Here is a 19,916-nt window from a genome sequence, read left to right as displayed (position 1 = left end):
ATGGTCTAATAATACAGCATCAAACATCATAATTATCTATCGAAATGCATGAAATAACATGATTTGATATGGTCATTGCATGTTACACACACGCACACATATAATACATGCATGCATGTATACATATATGTATATACATACACATAAATATATAGAATTTTATTATTTGAATTTGATCTGACTGAATCCGAATGAAGATTTTGATACATATATGCGCATACACACACACACATATACATATATATAACATGATCTGATATGGTCATTGCATGTTACACACACGCACACATATATACATACATGCATGTATACATATATGTATATACACATACATAAATATACATTATTTTTGGTATAGAATTTTATTATTTGAATTTGATCTGACTGAATCTGAATGAAGATTTTGATATATATATGCACACACACACGCGCGCGCACACACACATATATATATATATATATTCGGTCTCCATTGCATTATGAATTCATCTACAAAGGCTGATCACCTCATTCTCCTGCCTTCCTTCTTATACAAGGCCTGGATCCACTTCCACCACCGGTTTGCCCTGCCTTCTAGGTGGAAACTTGCAAGGGTCACTCAATCAGTTCTTGGCACTTCATACACATCAAAGTACTGATCTGCCTTGCCAACCACTCATATAGGTCTCCCTCACTGAACTTTGAGAAATCTATTTTGGGTGTTTTAAGCCCTCGCTCTCTTAGCTGAGAATCCCCCTCACCAAAGTCGTCATCCTGACCTCTTCTCATTCTCCTTTCTCTGTGCTCCCTTCGGCCATGAGGCCTGTGAGCAGGGAAGGACTCCTCTTCTGCCATAATTTTCTCCCCATAGTAGTCTTCTTGCCTCACTCCTCTATTTTCTTCAACCCATCTCCCCAACACAACCTCGGGTCCTTCTATTATACTCCCCAGTCTCTATTTTCTCTTATGCCATAGGCCCAACTGCCTTCTTCACTCTCTCCCTTTTCTCTTGCCTGGCCCAGCCTTAAGGCATGCGACCTAGGCCTCTCCTCCTGATTTTTTTCTCTTCCCCTCTTTTTCATTCTCCTCTCCAATCTTTTTAAGTTAGCATTCGTCTCTCTTCTCATCTCTACTCCTTTTCTTCTCATCTTGGTCAGGGTATTGGATAGGGTTTTCAATGCTCTACCAAGCTATACTAAGTGGCCTTCTAAGGCCTCAATTCTTTGCTGGTGGTCATTTGAGTTCCTCATGGATTCCATTTTTTTAAGGCTGAAATTCAAGAAAAAGAAAGTTCAAGTATGAAGTTACTTCTTGAGATATATTATCTCAACGAAAGCACCAATGATATATACATACATATATATACATACATATACATATATATATATATACACATACATATATATATATACATACATATACAGACATACATATATATATATATATATACATACATATATATACATATACATACATATATCTATACATACATATATATATATATATATATATACATACATATATATACATATATATATATCTATACACATACATATATATATATACATATATATATATATATATATATATATACATACATACATACATACATATACACACCCACCGGATGCGTTCGTTGGATCGCGATGTTTAAAGCTCCATTTATCCGCGGCACAGATACTATTGTACGATTTAATGGTGGATTTGATTTGTTTTTTCGTCGACTTGTCGGTCTGTGTAATCCACTTTCCACACATCCGCCACGTGTCTCTCCCTTCCTCCTCCGAGCTTTCTTTTTTCCGCGCCTATAAAAACTCCCCACTCGTCCCTCCTTCGCTTCCGAGCTCTCCTCCAATGCCGCTATCCCACGGCTGCCTGCCCCGCTCGTCTCCCTCAGCCGCAGAAGACCCCACCTCCTCCACTGCCGCTGACCCAACCGTCCCTCCTCCTCCGTCACCTCGGACCCGCCACGTATCCTCATGCACCGCCTTCGACTACAGCTCCAACTCCGACGGCTCCGCCGCCACCTCCTCCACCGTCGACTCCACCTCCCCCATCACTCTCCCCTCCCTCCTAGGACCCCCTCCCTTCTCCGCCTCCTTCGCCTGCCTCTCCACTCTCCACACCCCCGACGGCGCACCCACCGCCGTCGCCGTTGCAGCCCCCTCCCTCCTCTACTCCGCCTCCGCTGCGGAGATCTCCATATACGACCTCGCCTCCCTCCGCCGCCTCGACTCCTTCCCCGCCGCCCCCGCCTCCGGCTCCGTCAAGTCCGTCGCCTTCTCCCCCGACGGCCGCGCCTTCACCGCCCACCAGGACGGCCGCATCCGCGCCTGGAACCGCTCCGCCCGCTCGGGCCGCTACCACCTCGTCGCCTCCCTCCCTACTGCCGCCGACCGCCTCCGCCGCCTCGCCCTTCCCTCCAACTACATCACCGTCCGCCGCCACAAGAAGCTCCTTTGGATCCAGCACGCCGACGCCGTCTCCGCCGTTGCCGCCTCCGGCAGCCTCCTCTACTCCGTCTCTTGGGATAAGACCCTCAAGATCTGGCGCACCTCCGACCTCCGCTGCATCGAATCCGTGGCGGCGCATGAGGACGCCGTGAACGCCGTTGCCGTCGCCGGCGACGGGACCGTCTTCACGGGGTCGGCGGATCGGAGGATTAGGGTATGGGGGCGGTCGGCTGGGGAGAAGGGGCGGCACGGGCTGGTGGCGACGCTGGAGAAGCACCGGTCCGCGGTGAACGCGCTCGCAGTGAGCGGCGACGGGGCGGTGCTGTACTCGGGGGCCTGCGACCGTTCGATCTTGGTGTGGGAGAAGGAAGATAGCGCGAATTTTATGGCGGTCGCGGGGAGGCTGCGAGGACACCGGAAGGCAATCCTGTGTCTCGCGTGTGCGGGGGATTTGGTGTTCAGCGGTTCTAGTGATCGGACGGTGAGGATTTGGAGGAGGGGAGGGGAGGGGAGGGGGTATAGTTGTCTTGGGGTCTTGGAGGGTCACGTGAGCGGGGTGAGGTCGGTGGCCGCGGTGCGGGTGCCGCCGGAGGCGGCGGCGGCGGTGGCGGAGAGGGAGGGAGAAGGGGAGGAAGAGTACCGGGTTTGTAGTGGGAGTTTGGACGGAGAGGTGAGGGTTTGGCGGGTTCGGATTTGGAGTCGCAATCAAAGAGGAATGGAAGCCGAAGAAGCTTTGTTGTAGTTTAGCTTTCCTTTTTGCCACAAATGTGTGTATTTTTTTATTTATTTATTTTGGTACGGTATCGCTGCAACGGGCTTTTTTTTTTTTACTTTCTAATATTTGTCAATTGGATCTACTCATCTCTAATCTTGTCACAGCAGGGTCGAAAGAGTGGAATTGGGAGTCCGACCATTGGCGTTCTCCAGCAACTTGTTTGAGGGATTTAGGCCTCATTTGGAAAAGCTTTTAGAAGGCCAAAAAGAACTGTCTGACTTTCTACTTTTAGATAAAATAAAGATATTTAATAAAAATTTTGGAAAGCACATGATTGGCAAAATTTAATGGTATTTGCCTTTTGTTTTGATCAACAGTATAAATGAGCCAAGATGAGTGGAATTTAATGATGCTTGGGCTGCGCAACACTTGTAATATGTCAGTTTGGGCTTGGCTTGAGCTTGGACCATGCTCAATAAAGACATTGATCAAACTTGGCTCATATAAACTTGAAATTGGCTCTATTTGATTTTGCAAGTTTATGGCGTTGAGGCTTTTTGTAATAGCTAAGCTTTAGAATAAGAATGGCAATGAGGTGGGTATGGGTCAAGTAGGCTATCATCTGCTTTCACACCATAATTAGAAACCATATATCCATACCTATCCTGTAGTTATTTCATGGTAGGTCAGTGCTGTACTCCTTTCATAGTAGGTTAGTACAGGTAGAGTTGGACAAAATGGGTTGAAACAGGTCTAAATGAATAAAGCTGCAAAAAATATTTTTTATATAAATCAAACAAATAAAAAATAAGAGTAAATTTCAGTAATTCACATGATATTAAACAAAATAAGAGTCGAAAATATAGAATGTAACAAACCAAAATTTTAAAAATAATAGAACCACAAGCAAAAATATTACTTTTGAAGAAGTCAATTGCCCTTTAAACTAAAAAAAATAATCAATGAAAAAAGAACGACTAAGCATGTATCTTGAGGCTTTTCATATAATTAATTTTTTTTATAATCGATCATAATAGATTCTTTCTTATTATCATTATAATCATCAAGACTTTTGTATAATTAGATCGGATTCTTGGTGGAGATTCTATTATCTGCAGTTGATCTTGAGCTGCTTGTAAGCAGCTTGGATGGCCTGCAGCCCCACTTTTGACTCCCCTATGACCAATTGCACAGTTTTAAGGGATCTTGGGTCTGATAGGTTCAGTATGCGACTCACAAGGAGTTCAATTCATCCAGATTGGAAGGACATCCGCAGATAATAAAGTGGAAACAGAAGAGTCTTTTGGGATATGAGAATGGAAACAAAAATAGCAGGCTAGAGGAAGATTAATGGTGTACTTTGTTTTGTTAGTACTGGGAATTTATATATATGTTCTTTTGTTTCTTTCGGCATGCATGGTATAAATTGTTGCCAGCTTCCTTCTCCGACGTGAAAAACAACGGCCTTGGCGTTGTCGCAGCTTGTAAAGAACTCACTGTGGGGTTAGCTTACAAGCTGAATTCTTTAGGCCTACACGTATTCATGTAGAGCCTGTTTAATTTGTAAGGTTTCAAGATTGCATCTGATGCAATCTTGTATATTTTGTATAACTATTATTAAGTCAGCAAGTGTTTCAACATGCTATATCTTCATTGCACGATCTCTTATACAGCATGATGTGATAATCAACCACTCCGAAAGGCCTGATCTTAAATGCCAGAAATATATCTATATCTATATCTATATCTACATCTATCTATATATATAATGCACTAAGATAATCATATATATATATATAGATGTTGTAAGTGAGTCATATTCAACTAATTGATCCACATAATGTGGTAGTTGGATGTCTGATCATTCCGAAAAATGATTCCAAGATAGTATAATTCAAAAGAAATTTATCAAGAAAAAATAAAAGAAATCATATCGACTGCGGTATCTAATGCAAAGATCAAATTACGACCTAATGGCAGATAAGGACTAATATCTCTGGACTGATGACTCTAAATTCCAATATACAAAGCCTTGGACCACGCTATCCTTGTGGAATAGCATCTTAGGGCTTCCAAAGACCTCTGTAAACTATGAGCTCTAGTTGCTTGTATTACCTTAGTTTTTGGGCCATGTCAGAGATTCTAATCCCCTTATTAGATAATCATATTTTGTATTGCATCAGTTTAGTCATCTTTATTGTGGGCAAAGCAAAACATCAATTGGAGACACTGGTTGTTTGGTCAGTTTTATCAGTTTGGTATCATTTAATAAAAAAAAACCTTGACCCTACTAACAAAGGGAGCCAATTAATTAGTTCTTATCTAGTCCAGATCAAGCTTCCAAGATGGCTAAAGGTATCTACTGCCTGTCTAAATGAACCACACATGGATCAGGTGTAAGTCAATCAAATCCATCCCAAGTTGGTCATGACTTTCTAGCCATTCACATCTCTTATCCTGAGCCAAGGTTTTGGTTGACTTACATAATGGAACTCAAATTAAACTATGCAAGCACATATAAAACACAGCCATATTACAATTATAGGTTAATGTAAATTCCAACGAGAAGCTCTGCTTCAGATCTTGCAGCACATAGAGAACACAGCCAGTGGCAAATAAACAAACAGCACCACTAAAATAATCACTGATTGAGAAATTTTTGCAGCAGATGCGTTTCGTGCTCCAGCTCTCATGTCTTCTGCCCATTTGGACCCCTTCTAGCTCTTTAAATAATACTAGTGCATGCCTGCATGTTATCAACTCCTTGCAAAATATTAAGAGGATAAGTAAAACAATGTTTTCTTTCCTGTCTTCTTGCCTAAATTGTCCTACCTACGTAGGCAGGAGAAGCAAGTCAGAAACACGTAGGCTTTGCTTTACAGCAATACAATTACTATAGCTTGCCGAATATCTGGTGCAAGCATTCATGAATCATTGGCTGTCCAGTCTAAGGAAGGGGCGCTGAAACTTTGATGGATGCTTTCTCGAGGTAAACTTCGACGCCGTATATTGGAGAGCGGCATCAGAGGTGGAGCAGACTCTAATTTAAAGCTAGTTGTTGCGATGGTAGCACGATTTTTTATATCTCGATGGTGTGGAATTAAGGGCCGACGTAGGTATTATCTATGCTCGGTGCAAATTGGGAGCTGGCTCCATCTTTGTGGAGAACGATTCTGCCACAATGGTCTTGTAGATTTAGGGCCAAACTAGAAATTAAGGTGGCTGCCCATTCCTTGCTTCAGAACATTTGAAGCCTATCAAGAGGCGGCACCTTATCACTGTCAAACACATATACTGAGAAGCTAAAGAAGCTGCATATTGGATGGTCTCTTTTGTTACCCATTGTGGATTGATGGTTCTCTTGCCCTAGGGGCATTTCGGGACAGGTTATAACTTGATTTCTTTGGACATATTCATACCAGAACATTGTGAATCACCCGATTTAGAAAAAAAAAAAAACTTTGATGGTCAAAAGCCCGTTGCATGGATTGGAGGAGGATGGTTCATGGAACTAATTTGATTAGATCAGCTTCTTAGCTAGAATCTAGCATTATGTAATGCAATAGATTTGATGCAGTGTATCTTTCCATCACCAACCGGCACATTCTCTCTCTAGTAACAGCTGTAGAGATACAGCATGAGGATTTGGTCAACGACTCCATGGGAGAAACAATGTCGGCATATTTTGGTAGGTAAGTTGAGCTTTCAAAGTGTTTCCATTCTCATATAAAGTTCACAGCAATCGCTTTGCCTGTTGTTAGGTACTGTCATCAACTTGCATGGGAAAATATTATTCGCATGAAGATAAGGTTTGTATCTGCATGCTGACGCTGAATGATCTACGTGTACATGTTTCTCCTTGCAATGGAGGGGATGGGTCCACCAATTTTTATAGGATTTAAGAGGAGGTTTATTGGACCCTATAAGTATCCCTTTAAGAGCAAGTTGTTCAGGATTCTGAACCATACGTTACATAATCCTCTCCAACAGACAACCCATGCATGCTTTTGGACACTAATATAATAACTTTCTATCTGATTGATAGCTATATCAAGTGGAAGATGTTTTAGCCGTTTGCAATCTACCCCTTGGACCTTTTGGTTTTCACCTACTTACAACTTTAAGTAATGGTGCTAGTGGCCATGCAAAGGCTTTTTGTTGTAATATTAAAGAGAAAGAGTTCTTTTTTTTTTTAATAGATCGAAAGGATGATACAATTCTAGCATGAATATATTATATAAAATTAAGAAATAAAATATTATGGAACAGTATTAAACTTCGATTGTGGCCTGTTTGGTTGCCCATAGCCAGTCATCCTCACTAAATTTGGGCTAGAAGGAGCCTATATCAGATGTTTGGTTGGCGCAAAGTGGAGCTGAGGTAATTTCCCCTGATGAACTTATTAATAGACAAATGACTTTGGAGTGGCTTTGGCCAAGTTCAATAAAGTGAGCTCCAGCTCAGCCTACGTACATTAAACCAAATGGGCTCTGAACCGAAATGCGGAATAGAGTACAACTTCTGATAAGGTGACAAGTTGGTATACAAAGTTTTGCCAAAAAAATATATAATAAAAACTATCAAAAAGGAAAAGGTTCTAAATTTTAAATATTTCTGGTTCCTGACCATTCAATATTTTCGTTTTTAATTTTATTTTTTCAGTAAACAGATTTTCACTTTGCAACTACTTCAAGTCTAGTTGCAAACCAAGCTACATATACATTTCATACTACACTTATGCATCCTTCTTCTGTAAAAGAAAAAAAAAACCACTCTACAGAAAAAAAATATAAATTCTAACAGAAATTTGCTGACGCTAAAATAAAACGTCGAAAACTTGTCCACCGTGCCAAATTTTGCCAATGCATCTTATCAGTGTTATCTTGATATTGGTTTTCGATGACGCTTTAAAGCGTCGGCGAGTTATATAGGGCTTTTTGAATGTTTTTTTGTTAACTGTTGTTATATTAGAATGCTTAAAAGTATTGTCGGAAGCCAATAACAAGACAATACTAATAAGCATTGCTAGGTTCCATATATTTTCTAAATCCCTAGCCCGATCGAGCTCCTTTCCTCTCACCCCTGCCACTGAGCTCCTCCTGCTCCATCGCCTCTCCGCCGGTTCCCTCTCCTCCTCCGCCTCTCTGTCGGCCTCCTCCTCCTCCTCCTTCACCAGCATTTTTTTCCTCCAATTCCATTCTGCATACTCCACTCTGTCGCATAACACCGATTTCCTTCTCGACTCCCTCCTACAGCCTTCACCTCCTCTACATCTGTCGCCGCCTCTTAGAAGCCCCTCTCTCCTGATGCCTGCCACTAGAAGTCATCGGCAGAACCTCAACGCTAACCTCATCTCATCATTCATGGTATACCCCTGTTTCTAATTAATTAGGTTTCACCTTCATATTGATCCGTAGAAAATCATAATTAGAGACAATCCGTAGAAAATCATTTCTTGGGAGACATCCTTTTTCATAGTTCACCTCAAACAAAAGAGGCCCTGTGCCGGTGGCTTTGTCCTCGGTAGGTCTGGTTTGGGTGCTTTGTAACCTTGATTTCATTCAATGGTATTGGGTCAAAAGAAGTCCTCTTTTAAGCCCATGGAATAATTGGTGGAGATGCATTATGAGGATACTGGAATAATATTATACCCTCAGAGTTTCATATATAATTTTGAATAGGCCCTGAAATGATCGTTGCTCTATGATCACTTAGCCAAAATGTTCACAAAAGTAGTCTTCTCTTTCCTTTCGAAAGTAAATTTCCTCGAATGTAATACAGAGTGGTTTATGTTCCCTGGATCTCAAGTCTCAGCACCAGTAAATTTGAATAAGCTATCAAATTTCTCGGCCTTCGATTCAAACATCTTACCAACCTAACCCCTCCTAATTCTTAAACTTTACCTTAATAAATGTAGTGAGAACATTCTCTCTCTTGTAAACTTCTAGATGTCAGAAAAGAGGTCCAATGTCTCGCTGATACTTCCTTCAAAATATTTATAATAATTGAAGCAGGTGAATGCTAAAACTCAGTGTGCATATTTGCCTACAAATTTTGAATATGAATTAGATACTTGCAAATACTCACATTTGTATATATAACAAAAATAGAAATGCAAATCAGATATGGGAAATATCTTTTTTTTTTGGGGCCTGTGAAGCAATTCCTAATGCAAAATTCTTCAAGTGAATGTATATACTAATCAGAAAATATCACAATCAATTCAAGCATATACATAGATGTGTTTAATCATCAGCTCTGTCCAGAACTCCAAATGATTAAATTAGCTGAGTCATTTATCAGAATAACTATCTAATATATGACCATTAGTTAATCGAATAAAGGTAGAAATGGCCTGTCCTATAGCCATGGTATAGGTAGGAGGATAAGAAGCATTTATTATGCTTAAATGATGTTCTATGCAATGTAAGAAATGACAAAATGCATGCCCAAAATTTGTACTCTAATAGAATGTATGAGTTCAAATTTGTACTCTAATAGAATGTGTTCAATAAAGAAAGACTTCTTTGAAAATATTCACGGAATCTAATATTAAATATTTAATTCTAGATAAGTTGCAATTCAATCAATAGTCTAATAGAATGGACAAAAGTCCAGCAAAGATTATTTGGATGAAGTTCAGAATTCATTAAATCTGCTATTGAGAAAGCTAATATAAATGAAAAAAATTTATATCCATGTCGGAAATGCGTTAATTGTTCTTCTCTCGCTTCAAAAATTGTTGAAAAATATTTGGTGTGGAGTAGTTTTCTAAAAGGTTATACTGAGTCGGTATTTCATGGATAGAATATATTGCTATCTCCATGTAATCAACCATCCTATATAGAACACACCTCTAGGTTTGGATCTAGAAACGTCAAAAGAATATTGTAGGAAAATATGATATAAGGGGTTTACTCAGAGATACTCTTACATGCAGTATTAAAAGTTTAGGAGATTCTATTGGAGGACAAGAAGTAGCTAAAATGGTTGATAAGCATATTGAGGAACCTATACATTCATCTAATGATGAAACAACTCAATATTATAAATTGGTGAAAGATTGTGATCAAGAACAATATTCGAGTTGTAAGAATTTTTTAAAGATTTCTTTTCTCATGTATTTATTCCATTTGAAATATTTAAATAAGTGGTCTAGCAAGTATTTTACTATACTGCTTCAATTATTAAAGGATGCATTTCTGGTAGGTGTTACTTTGCCATTATCTTCTTATGAAGACAAAAAACTAGTAAAAAAATGGGATCTTGGATATTAGAAGATTCACAATTGTCCGAATAACTGCATTTTATTTCGTGCTGAAAATGTTAAAAGTCATACTATATGTGTAGATCTTCATGATGGAAAAAATATAAAGAAGATAATGATGATTTGTTGAATGATGTGGATATTACATAGATAAAAAAAACAACCAAAGGTTTACATTATTTCTCCCTTGTACCTAGATAGAAAAGAATCTAAACATTATCGAAGATTGCTTCGTCGATGAGATGACATGACGAAGGTCGTATAAAGGATAAAATATTAAGACACCCAGCGGATAGTTTAGTATGAAAAGCATTTGATAATAGGTATTATGATTTTTCTTCTGATGTTCGCAGTGTTAGGCTAGATTTAACTACTGATTGGTTAAATTTATTCCGAACGATGAGTTCTACATGCAATACTTTATCAATTATTTTGATTCCATATAATTGGCCACTATAGATGTGTATGAAACAGTCTTCATTTATTCTATCAATGGCTATTTTAGATGATAAGGCTCTAGATAATGATATTGATATTTTTCTGCAGTCTTTAATAGAGGAATTGAAATAGTTATGGGAGGATATCGATATATTTGATGCTTTCACTAACCAAACATTCAAATTGCGGGCAGCTCTTACTTGGACTATCAATGATTTTCTTGCATATGCTAACTTATCTGGTTGGAGCATTAAGGAGCGTATTGTCCTTCTTGTTGGGATTCAACCTAATAGTATTAGTTAAAACAAGATGGAAAGTTTTTTATGGGCCGTTGTTGATGGTTAGAAGAAAACCATCCATTTTAATTTCAGAAAGATCTATTTGATGGTACTATGAAGTTGCGATTTGCCCCCATTTACTGACTAGAATTGAAGTTATTAGACAAATGCATGGCTCCCTAGTGACCTTTTTATACAAGAATTGGGAGATATATATATGATCAACAAATAATTTTTATGGAGATAATTGCACTATTGTTTCAGGAGTATGTTCACATTAAAGATCAACTTTTGTCAGGAAGCACTTCTTGAGAAGACCAAACAAAAATAACAGGCTAGCAAAAGTTTGTAAATTAGAATGTAGAGAAGGCAATCCCTGATTTATGTACAAAGAAAAGACTTGCTTAATGGAGGGGACAGAGTATATGAAATCCGGTGAGAGGCCTAACTCCCATTACGTGCATAGAATATCTTCTTTCCTTCCCTCATCTTCACATAATTTTGCCATTCTCATGAGAAAGTTTGATGTTTTTAGGTAAATTAATTAGATCAATAAACTCACTTTCCTCATCCTTCGTCATATTTGGATCCTAAATCCCAAGACATATTGCTGCTTAAATGTACCAAATAATCATTGACTTTGATCTCTTCATCCTACCATAGGTTAAAATGTTCAGGAAAATGGAACCTTAAAATGCTGGTTTGCCAACTACATCACATGCCAAAACTTTGTTTTCTTGCCATCAACTATGGTTCTCTTGAAGGCACTAAACAATACAAATTTTGATTTAAGAACCCCTCTCAAGAATAGGAAAGCAAAAGAATTATTAGTTGAAGCTCTTCGCAATTCAACATCATTGATACTATCACAGGGGGATTAATGAAAGATTTTCTTCCTACAAAAGTATTTGTCACCATTTTCACAGAAAAGTAGAGTTCAAATATGTTGAATCCTTGACTCCTAATCCACCTTCCTTCTTCCGACTGCATCCCACATTGCATCTACACACACAATGCCTGCCTGTAGTAGAATCAGTTCCTCTCTGCAAGTAACTCCTCCAAAGTTTATTTATCCTTAGAATACCACCTATTAGTGGGGACTCCAGAGAACTGTACTAATAAGAATCAACTTTCCTCCCACTGAGAGAAATCTAAACTTCCAGCCAGCCAACTTCTTCTCAAACTGAATGCAAGAAGGGCTTCTAGTGTTAGGCACATGAGTAATGGGGTTAGAGAGGAAGACCAAGGTAGGTTGAGAGAAAGTTCTTTTAACTAACAACATAACAGTCTATCTAACCTATCTTTTAGTCTATGCCTTGGGGCTGGCAGCCAGATCGATTGGGTCGGCTTGAGAGCAGACCATAATCCAACCCTATCTCTACAACTTCCTTCTATGTCAAATCTTTCAGATATTCTAGTATATAGTCCATCTCCTGTGAGATTTTTTCTGGTAACCATTTCCTGTGAGAATTTCAAAAGCATACTTGGTTAAGGTTGATATTGTACAGTATCTTTCTTATATGCTTTTGAGTTTTTATGAAGGCAAAAAGGATTTCAATGGCATCAATTTTTGTAATAAAGCATAGTTAGAGAATATATGACAAAATTAGCATGAAATCAACAGGTCATTTAAACTAAGACCTATCATGTTGGGCTACAAAACATTCAAACATTTAGATCCAGATCTGGAGAGAGGAACTAGGAGCCAACTCTCTTGAAGTTTTCTCAGAAGTATTTATTTCAGAGATGACAGATGACTTGAGAAATAAAATTTGCATGGACATCAGATCAAATTCAATTTTCAAATTACCAAAGTATAAAATAAAATGCAATTTATATGGAACACGATCAAGGGAAAAACATCAAATGCACATTGTCATTTATAAATCATTTTTGACAACACGAAATGAGACTAGACCATTCTGAATAAAGAATTGAACCCAAGTTCTTTCTATTCGGCTAGACTGGTAGTTTCTCTTCAACACCCTTCCCTAGAAAGTGTTGCCTCCCTCCCACTTCAGCCCCATTGTCGACAAATCTATAAGCACGTGTTTCTGCTTTAAGTTGTTTTCCACTACTCTGTTCTCCACATGTATTTCCTCCTATTTGATTTAGTTGCACTCAGTATTTTCAGCTCTTCACGCAGTCCCATCCTATAAAACAAAATTGTATTCTGTCATTCCCATGCTACAAATGTTAGACAAGTGGTTTATAAACAAAATAACAAACCTTCAGGAAAAAACAAAGAGACAAATCCAGTAATTTATGGGGATAGTTGCATAGAGTAGCATTAAATGAGATAACTCGATCAAAATATATTATCTGAGAATAATCTGAGCACAAGTGCTATTGAAAATGTGGAACTATGAGATCAATAAAATAATTATTCCCATCAGACAATGAAAAGCACTTAGGCATTGTCATATAATCTTTTCCTTTCAAAATTTGAATAGGAACTAGTTTTTTCAATTACAATGAACATTCAATAGATCCAAACATCATAATGACATGTATGCATGAATTTGGTGCTAAAAAATGTGGTTGTTTAGTTGAGTGTTCAGTCAAGGCGAAGGCTGGTTTGCAAGTGGAGAGAGATGAAAAAGAGTGAATGCAAGAAAGATGAACATGATGGAATCCAGAAAGGATACACCATGATGGTGCTTATATCCAAACAATGAAGCATCAATCCAAACTATAAATTGCTAGTAGGTATGCATGACTCCTTTTTCATTAGGGGCCCACTTTCTACTACAGGCTTTTTTAGTAACTCAGATTCCTTTTCTTTTAGCTTTCAAATGCATCTCCCAATACATAGTTAAGGCCATAATGTGTTTTCATCCTACAGTCTGGTGCTGTCTGTGCACCAAGTAGTGGAAAGAAAAAAACATATAATAGGCTAGGAAAGAAGTATATGAAAGGACAAAGCAAGCAAAAAGGATGGCTAGGCAATGTATAAAGCTAATGATGAAGTTACAAGATGATTAGTCTTAAGAGATACGCGAATGCATGCATACAATACTGAGCACATGTCATGTTCACGAGAAGGATGGATAATTATGATCCCATCAAATTCTTCTTTTAATAAATCTGAGTATATTGATTAGCCTACTCCTGAAGATAGAGATTTGCACCAGGTGGCAAGTGCGCTATATTTTGTGGACGGGGTCATGTGTAGAATGACTAACAAGCACGCAGCTCAAGAAGTTTGATCTATAACAATATAAATATGCATACATACAAATGACAAACTCACATGCACAAGCACATGAATGTGCTCACACATACATACATACATATCACATGCATATGCAAGCAGTGCATATGTACATATGCATCACTAGAAGGAGAGCATGAAAAAACTTTTCTTTTTGGTCAGAAAAAACTGTTATTTGGATCACTTTAATTGCATGAAGAATGAAGAAAATGTGAATTTGGCAAACGCTGGAAGGAATTGATAAAACTAGGCTTGGATATTTTCAAACTATTACAAGGGTCGAATGCAATAGATTAAAAAATTAATTTCAGAGAAAATATATATGCATACAATCATTCAATTCAAAGAAGTTAATTAAAGTTTTAGAAAAATGCAAGAGGAAAAGACATTACAATGCAATTGCCAAAGCCAAGCTTGTGGATGACTTCTGGACAAAAAACTGCAAGTATTGTTCAAGTACTTTTTAACTTGAGCAAATCGAGTCTCGGTTACTTAATAAAGTCGCCTGAGTTTTATTCATCTTGTCCTAGCTTTATTGTTTGAGTCTTAGTTGGGTCCATGACATTTTCTTTTTTCTTTATTTTGCTTAATCACTAAATCACTTACTGGGGCATAAAGTATGGCTATTTTATTTTATATTTTCTTAGTCAACATAAATTGTTTTTACTTTACCAAGAAGTTCCTTAGGCATGAACTAGCGGTTGGTCTGTGATTAAAATTTAAGTGTGAGGACATGTACGGGCATGTGTTTAGTTCTGCATTGGTTATTTGCTGGGTAGATCTTGGGTACTTATACAGGATCAATGAATCCAAATAATACCTTACGGCTAGCCATTTTAAATGAAATCCTGCATTGTTATAAATAGTATCAGAACGGACCCAACCCATGACCTATGTGGATTAGGGGACACTGCAATACGAATCCATTTAGGTTGACTACGAACCGATCGTGGTGCTTGTGATTATATTGGAATAGATTTGAACCCTTATCCTGACGAGTACGTCAGGACTTAAACAGGAGGAATATGTGAGGACCCGTGCGGGTGTGTGTTTAGTCCTACATCAGTTATTCGCTAGATAGGTCTTGGATACTTATACAGAATCAAGGAATCCAAATAACACCTTCCGACTAGCCATTTTGGATGAGGTTCTGAGTTATTACACTTAAGTGGCAGCGCACTGTGGCCACATGCCATTTTTAGGCCATTTACAAATAGTGGCTGCCCCTCCTTAGGGTGTTTGATGCAATGATGATGATATAGTGTTGACGAATGATAGAAGTCTTCTTCTTCCTGTTTGAGTTCTCTAATGTGATATGAAGTCAAGTACAATGCCTTCTAGTGAGTCTGGGTATTCATATCTTCTCTATTTTGTTATCTTTCCTTCATGTAGCTGTAAGGGTTGATCTAGGTGAAGACTAACACAGAGTGAGGCCAGGCCTTATCCCTTTCTCCCTCTCTCATTTAATCTCATTTATAATTTTGGTGCACTTTTTCTTTTTTTTAAATAACCTCATATCCTCAAATCATTGGTAAAACCCCAATATCCCTTGCATTTTTTCCTTGAAGAGACGCCATTTGTAGCTAACCTTTATTGAAAATGCATATTAAATTAGAAACTCCAGTCAACTATAATTTCAGTCCTGGCATCCTGAAGCCAAAACCTTAAATTACACCTTTCTCCAAGGTGAAACAAGATCATTTTTGGCATCAGAGTTATGTTAACACCATATGCACTCATGAACGATAGTCATGGTATCAAAGGGACAGTCTTTCGACACCAAGAAAATGTAATTAATTGTGGACAATGATAGCAATCAGCTTGATGTATTATTTGACACTATGCAAGACACCAATCAATATATATCAAGGTCAAAGTGCAATAGGTCACAACCTCTTCAAGCCAAAGACTCTCAGATGCACACTATATCTAAAGCATTAAAGCACCTACCACCCAAGAGCCTAGTCAAACATGTGAAAATATCATGCTAAAGAAGATGACATCATCTACAACTTCCAATGGATTCTCATAATGCAAAACTAAGAGTCTAGCAAAGAGTGCATTGTAGCATAAGAATTGAAAGAGGAGCTCTAAAAAGCTCCCCAAAGTTTTGCCAACAAACAAGATATCCAGAATGATATTGAAGATCAGAATTCTCTCAAAAATATTGAAGATAGAATATCGAAAAAGCTTCTTATGATCCTATCATCATCCTCTGTGTTTAGATAGTCAAGGATCACATGCCACAGTATCCACTGCAAACTGAAGTAGCTGCATATGATAGCCCAAGGATTGAAGAACAAGTTGCTTATGAAGTGCACTTGAGGATAAAGAAGCTACAAATTTAGAGGTAAACAATGCTTACACAAGAGAAGTGCTTACTTTCTGATGCATATTCTCTTCAATATTGAAGAATATTATCTTTTAAGATCCTTAGTTACAGTGTCTGTCAAAGGACATTGATTTCAACAAGCAGAAATAGCACAGTGAAAGATGTATAGGCAGCCACTAGAGAAAAACTTGGAGCTTCGAAAGGATATGTTGAGGAATTTATTATCATATTTCATAAGGAAGAGAACATTAGGAAGATCTTGAACATTAGATAATCCAGGATAGCAAGCATGCATGATACAGTCACTAAGTTGACTTTGTAGGAACCTGTGGATCAAGAGAGTCAAGGATCAAGTAATTTGGTTGAGGCAATCAAGTATTAGCTAATTAATAAACCTGAGAGTTAGTGGTCCTGGCTTTACTGTTTGAGAGAGTACTTGAATTCATGTTGTTTTTCTATTATTTTGTACTATTTTGCTTAATCATTAGATCATTTATTCGTGCACATAGCAGAGGCTATTTTATATTTATGTTTACTTGGTCCACGAGTTATTTGGGCATGAAATACTGACTAACTTGTAATGCGATTATAAGTGGAGAGGCATTTTGGTCATAAGCCATTTTTGGGTCATTTATGAACAGCAGGCCCCCTTAGGGTATTTAATATAATGATAATAATGTAGACTTGTTTAATGTTAGAAGCCCTTTTTTCTTTGGTAGAAGAGCCATTTGTCATTTGAGTTCTGCTTTCTATAATACAAAGTCACGTGCTAGGCCCTCCAATGAGTTCCAGGTAACCATATATTCTCTTTCTCCATTATCTTTCCTTCTCACAAGTGTGAGGCTCAATCTTGGAGCAACACCCCAACATGAGTCCAGATCTTCACTCTTTTGCTTCTTTCTTTCTCATCAACTATCTTTTTCCTCAAGCATCGATTCCATCCTTACATCCAGAAACATTTAAAATTGTAAAACACTATTGCATATTTTCGACTAGGAAACCTCGCTTGTAGTTCACCTTTTCTCAAAACCCAGATCTGAATAGAAAGTCCAGCCAACTATAGGTTTAGTTCTAGAACTCTAAAGCCCGAAACCTTGAACTTCTCCTTTCCGCTGAACTGTTCTATATCACATTAGGTTCAAATGATGTAGAATTATATGAAATTTTGTGAGAAACCCAGTTAGTTTAGTTAATTAGGTTATTGACTATGAATTTAAACTACAGAAACTCCCAAATGATAGGTGACTATTATGGCAATAATTTCTAAGCTGTATAATCATTAAAACATTAAAATAGCAAAAATAAATTAAAATAAAAGTATGGAAGATGATAATGTAAAGAAGACCATAAAAAACAAAAATAAATCACAAAACAATTTCCCTTATTCTCAGGATGGTCACTTATTAAGGCTAGTTCCACATATAAGGAACTGATCAAAAGATGGAAAATTTATGCAAAAAGAGAGTTTATGTCCTTTCACACACAAAAACCTACGGTATGGTAATCTCAGGATGTTGTAGGGTGCTGTAGAAAAAGAAGTGTATACTGGAATGCGACATTGATATCAATGAGGAAAACAACAAGCCAAAAATGAAAAATGCGAAACAAGAGGCATACAGAAAAGTCAGCCCTAAACCTCAATCATAATATACTTGTCATTCATAAAACTATCTTCAGTATGCAAAGGTTTCATACTGTAAGACATTTCTAGATGATATTTTTTTTTTGCACAGATTTGCAGATATATTCTTAAATGTAAAGCAGTGGATAAACTTGCGCTTTAGTAGGAACCAAGAATTATTCAAGGCCCTCAACAAAAGCAAAGGCCAATAAATATTCCAAAGTACTCATAAGACGGAGAGAAAAGTTTAAAAACTGCTCACTTCTGTTATTTTGAAAACATTGGCCGCATGACTGGAATAAATGATTAAGATGGATATGATAAAAATAAAATGGTGAAGATTAACTAGAACTTCCCATGTGTTATATCTGATATATTCAAAGGATTGGTTAAATATTGTAGGTCAATATCTTATCTATTTCAAAAGTTAGGCAATAAGGAGGATGCAGACATATAAGATTCTCATCGTTAACGAGGTGCATCAAATATCTAAGACAAAAATGACCCAAAATCGAAACTTTAGCCTTTTATGTCATATAATCTAACAGAAAAATCCAAACTTGGACCAAATTATTTATTTCAAAAATAAGTGAAAACAAAGACGCCATGGGCTCTAACCACATCAAGACTTCTGGAGCCTTACTACCTTCCTCAGCTTTCGTATGCCGATAAATTATCAAAAAGATTATAAATTTATACCAAATTAAAACATTTAATGGGAAATAAAAAACGATGACAGCATGGGCTCCAACCAGATCAAGATTTCTTGCGCCGAAGTCTCTTCCGCAGCTTCTTGTACTTGTGCTTGTTCATCTTCCTCTTCCTTTTCTTCTTCACACTGTCGGCCCACACCGTGCGATCGCATCCCTCCTCACCAACCCCTGGATCGCTGTCACTCTCGTCATCGCATCGATCGAATCCGGATCGGGAGACCGGATTGAAATCAAAACAATGGGGGAAGCCGGGGTAAAATTGGAGGGATTGGCGGAAGCCATCGGGAAGAGCAGGGAAGGAAGAAGGGTTCGGGCTCGGATTGGTTCGGGGGAGTGGGTCGTGGAGAAGGGATGGATGGAGCGGGGGATTTGCGAGCTGGGGGTTGGCAAAGGATGCGAGGATTCGAAGGGGAGGGTTGGGGGGAAGTCTTTTGAGGAGCTTTTGGAGAAGAGATGCCATTGAGAGAGAGAGAGAGAGAGAGAGAGAGAGAGAGAGGAGTTGAGGGGAGGGTTTAAAGTTGGACCGTTGTAGGGTTTAGCGGCTGGCCGGTCCGAAATAGTTCTCGTCCATGTTTTCTTGACTTTGTGAATTTTGCATAAAAACCTGAAATTTTTTATATAAAAATTATATTTTAATGAATACCATGATAACAATAAATGTTTCCAAGACCCATGAAAAATCATCGACAATGAAAGATATTTGTTTGCATTAGTTTACTTTTTTTACTATTAAAATTATTTTATTATTTCTATAAAATAAAAAAAATTACTTTCAATTTTTTCAAAAATAAAAAACTAATATTTTTTTTATTATCACCACTAATATTGTTTCAATCGTAGCAACCGCCATGTTTATCACCATCGCTGCTATTATCATTGCCTCCACTACATCAGTGGCACTTCTAC

General features: G+C 38.0%; 1 protein-coding gene and 1 long non-coding RNA gene across 2 annotated transcripts; one reads left to right on the top strand and one right to left on the bottom strand.

The window, feature by feature from the left end:
- Positions 1-1,658: 1,658 nt before the first annotated feature.
- LOC120113156 (uncharacterized) lies at positions 1,659-4,242 on the top strand. Its single transcript, XM_088719959.2, has 2 exons — positions 1,659-3,199; positions 3,315-4,242. Exon 1 carries the CDS (start codon positions 1,675-1,677, stop codon positions 3,172-3,174), a length of 1,500 nt encoding a protein of 499 aa, XP_088576085.1. The 5' UTR covers positions 1,659-1,674; the 3' UTR covers positions 3,175-3,199; positions 3,315-4,242.
- An 8,741-nt stretch (positions 4,243-12,983) lies between these two features.
- Positions 12,984-19,511, bottom strand: LOC120113068 (uncharacterized). Its single transcript, XR_005514897.3, has 2 exons — positions 19,050-19,511; positions 12,984-13,283 (listed from the first exon to the last, which is right to left on the bottom strand). It is a non-coding gene; the product is annotated as an uncharacterized LOC120113068 (long non-coding RNA).
- Positions 19,512-19,916: the final 405 nt, after the last annotated feature.

Source organism: Phoenix dactylifera, chromosome 4 (genome assembly GCF_051530095.1).
Source record: "Phoenix dactylifera cultivar Ajwa chromosome 4, Ajwa_hap1_PhDact_Kaust_v1.1, whole genome shotgun sequence".
NCBI lineage: Eukaryota > Viridiplantae > Streptophyta > Magnoliopsida > Arecales > Arecaceae > Phoenix > Phoenix dactylifera.
This window is presented reverse-complemented; position numbering and strand designations above follow the sequence as displayed.

Coding starts and splice junctions, on each gene's coding strand:
- LOC120113156 (XM_088719959.2), top strand. CDS start 1,675: ATGGTGGATTTGATTTGTTTTTTCGTCGACTTGTCGGTCTGTGTAATC.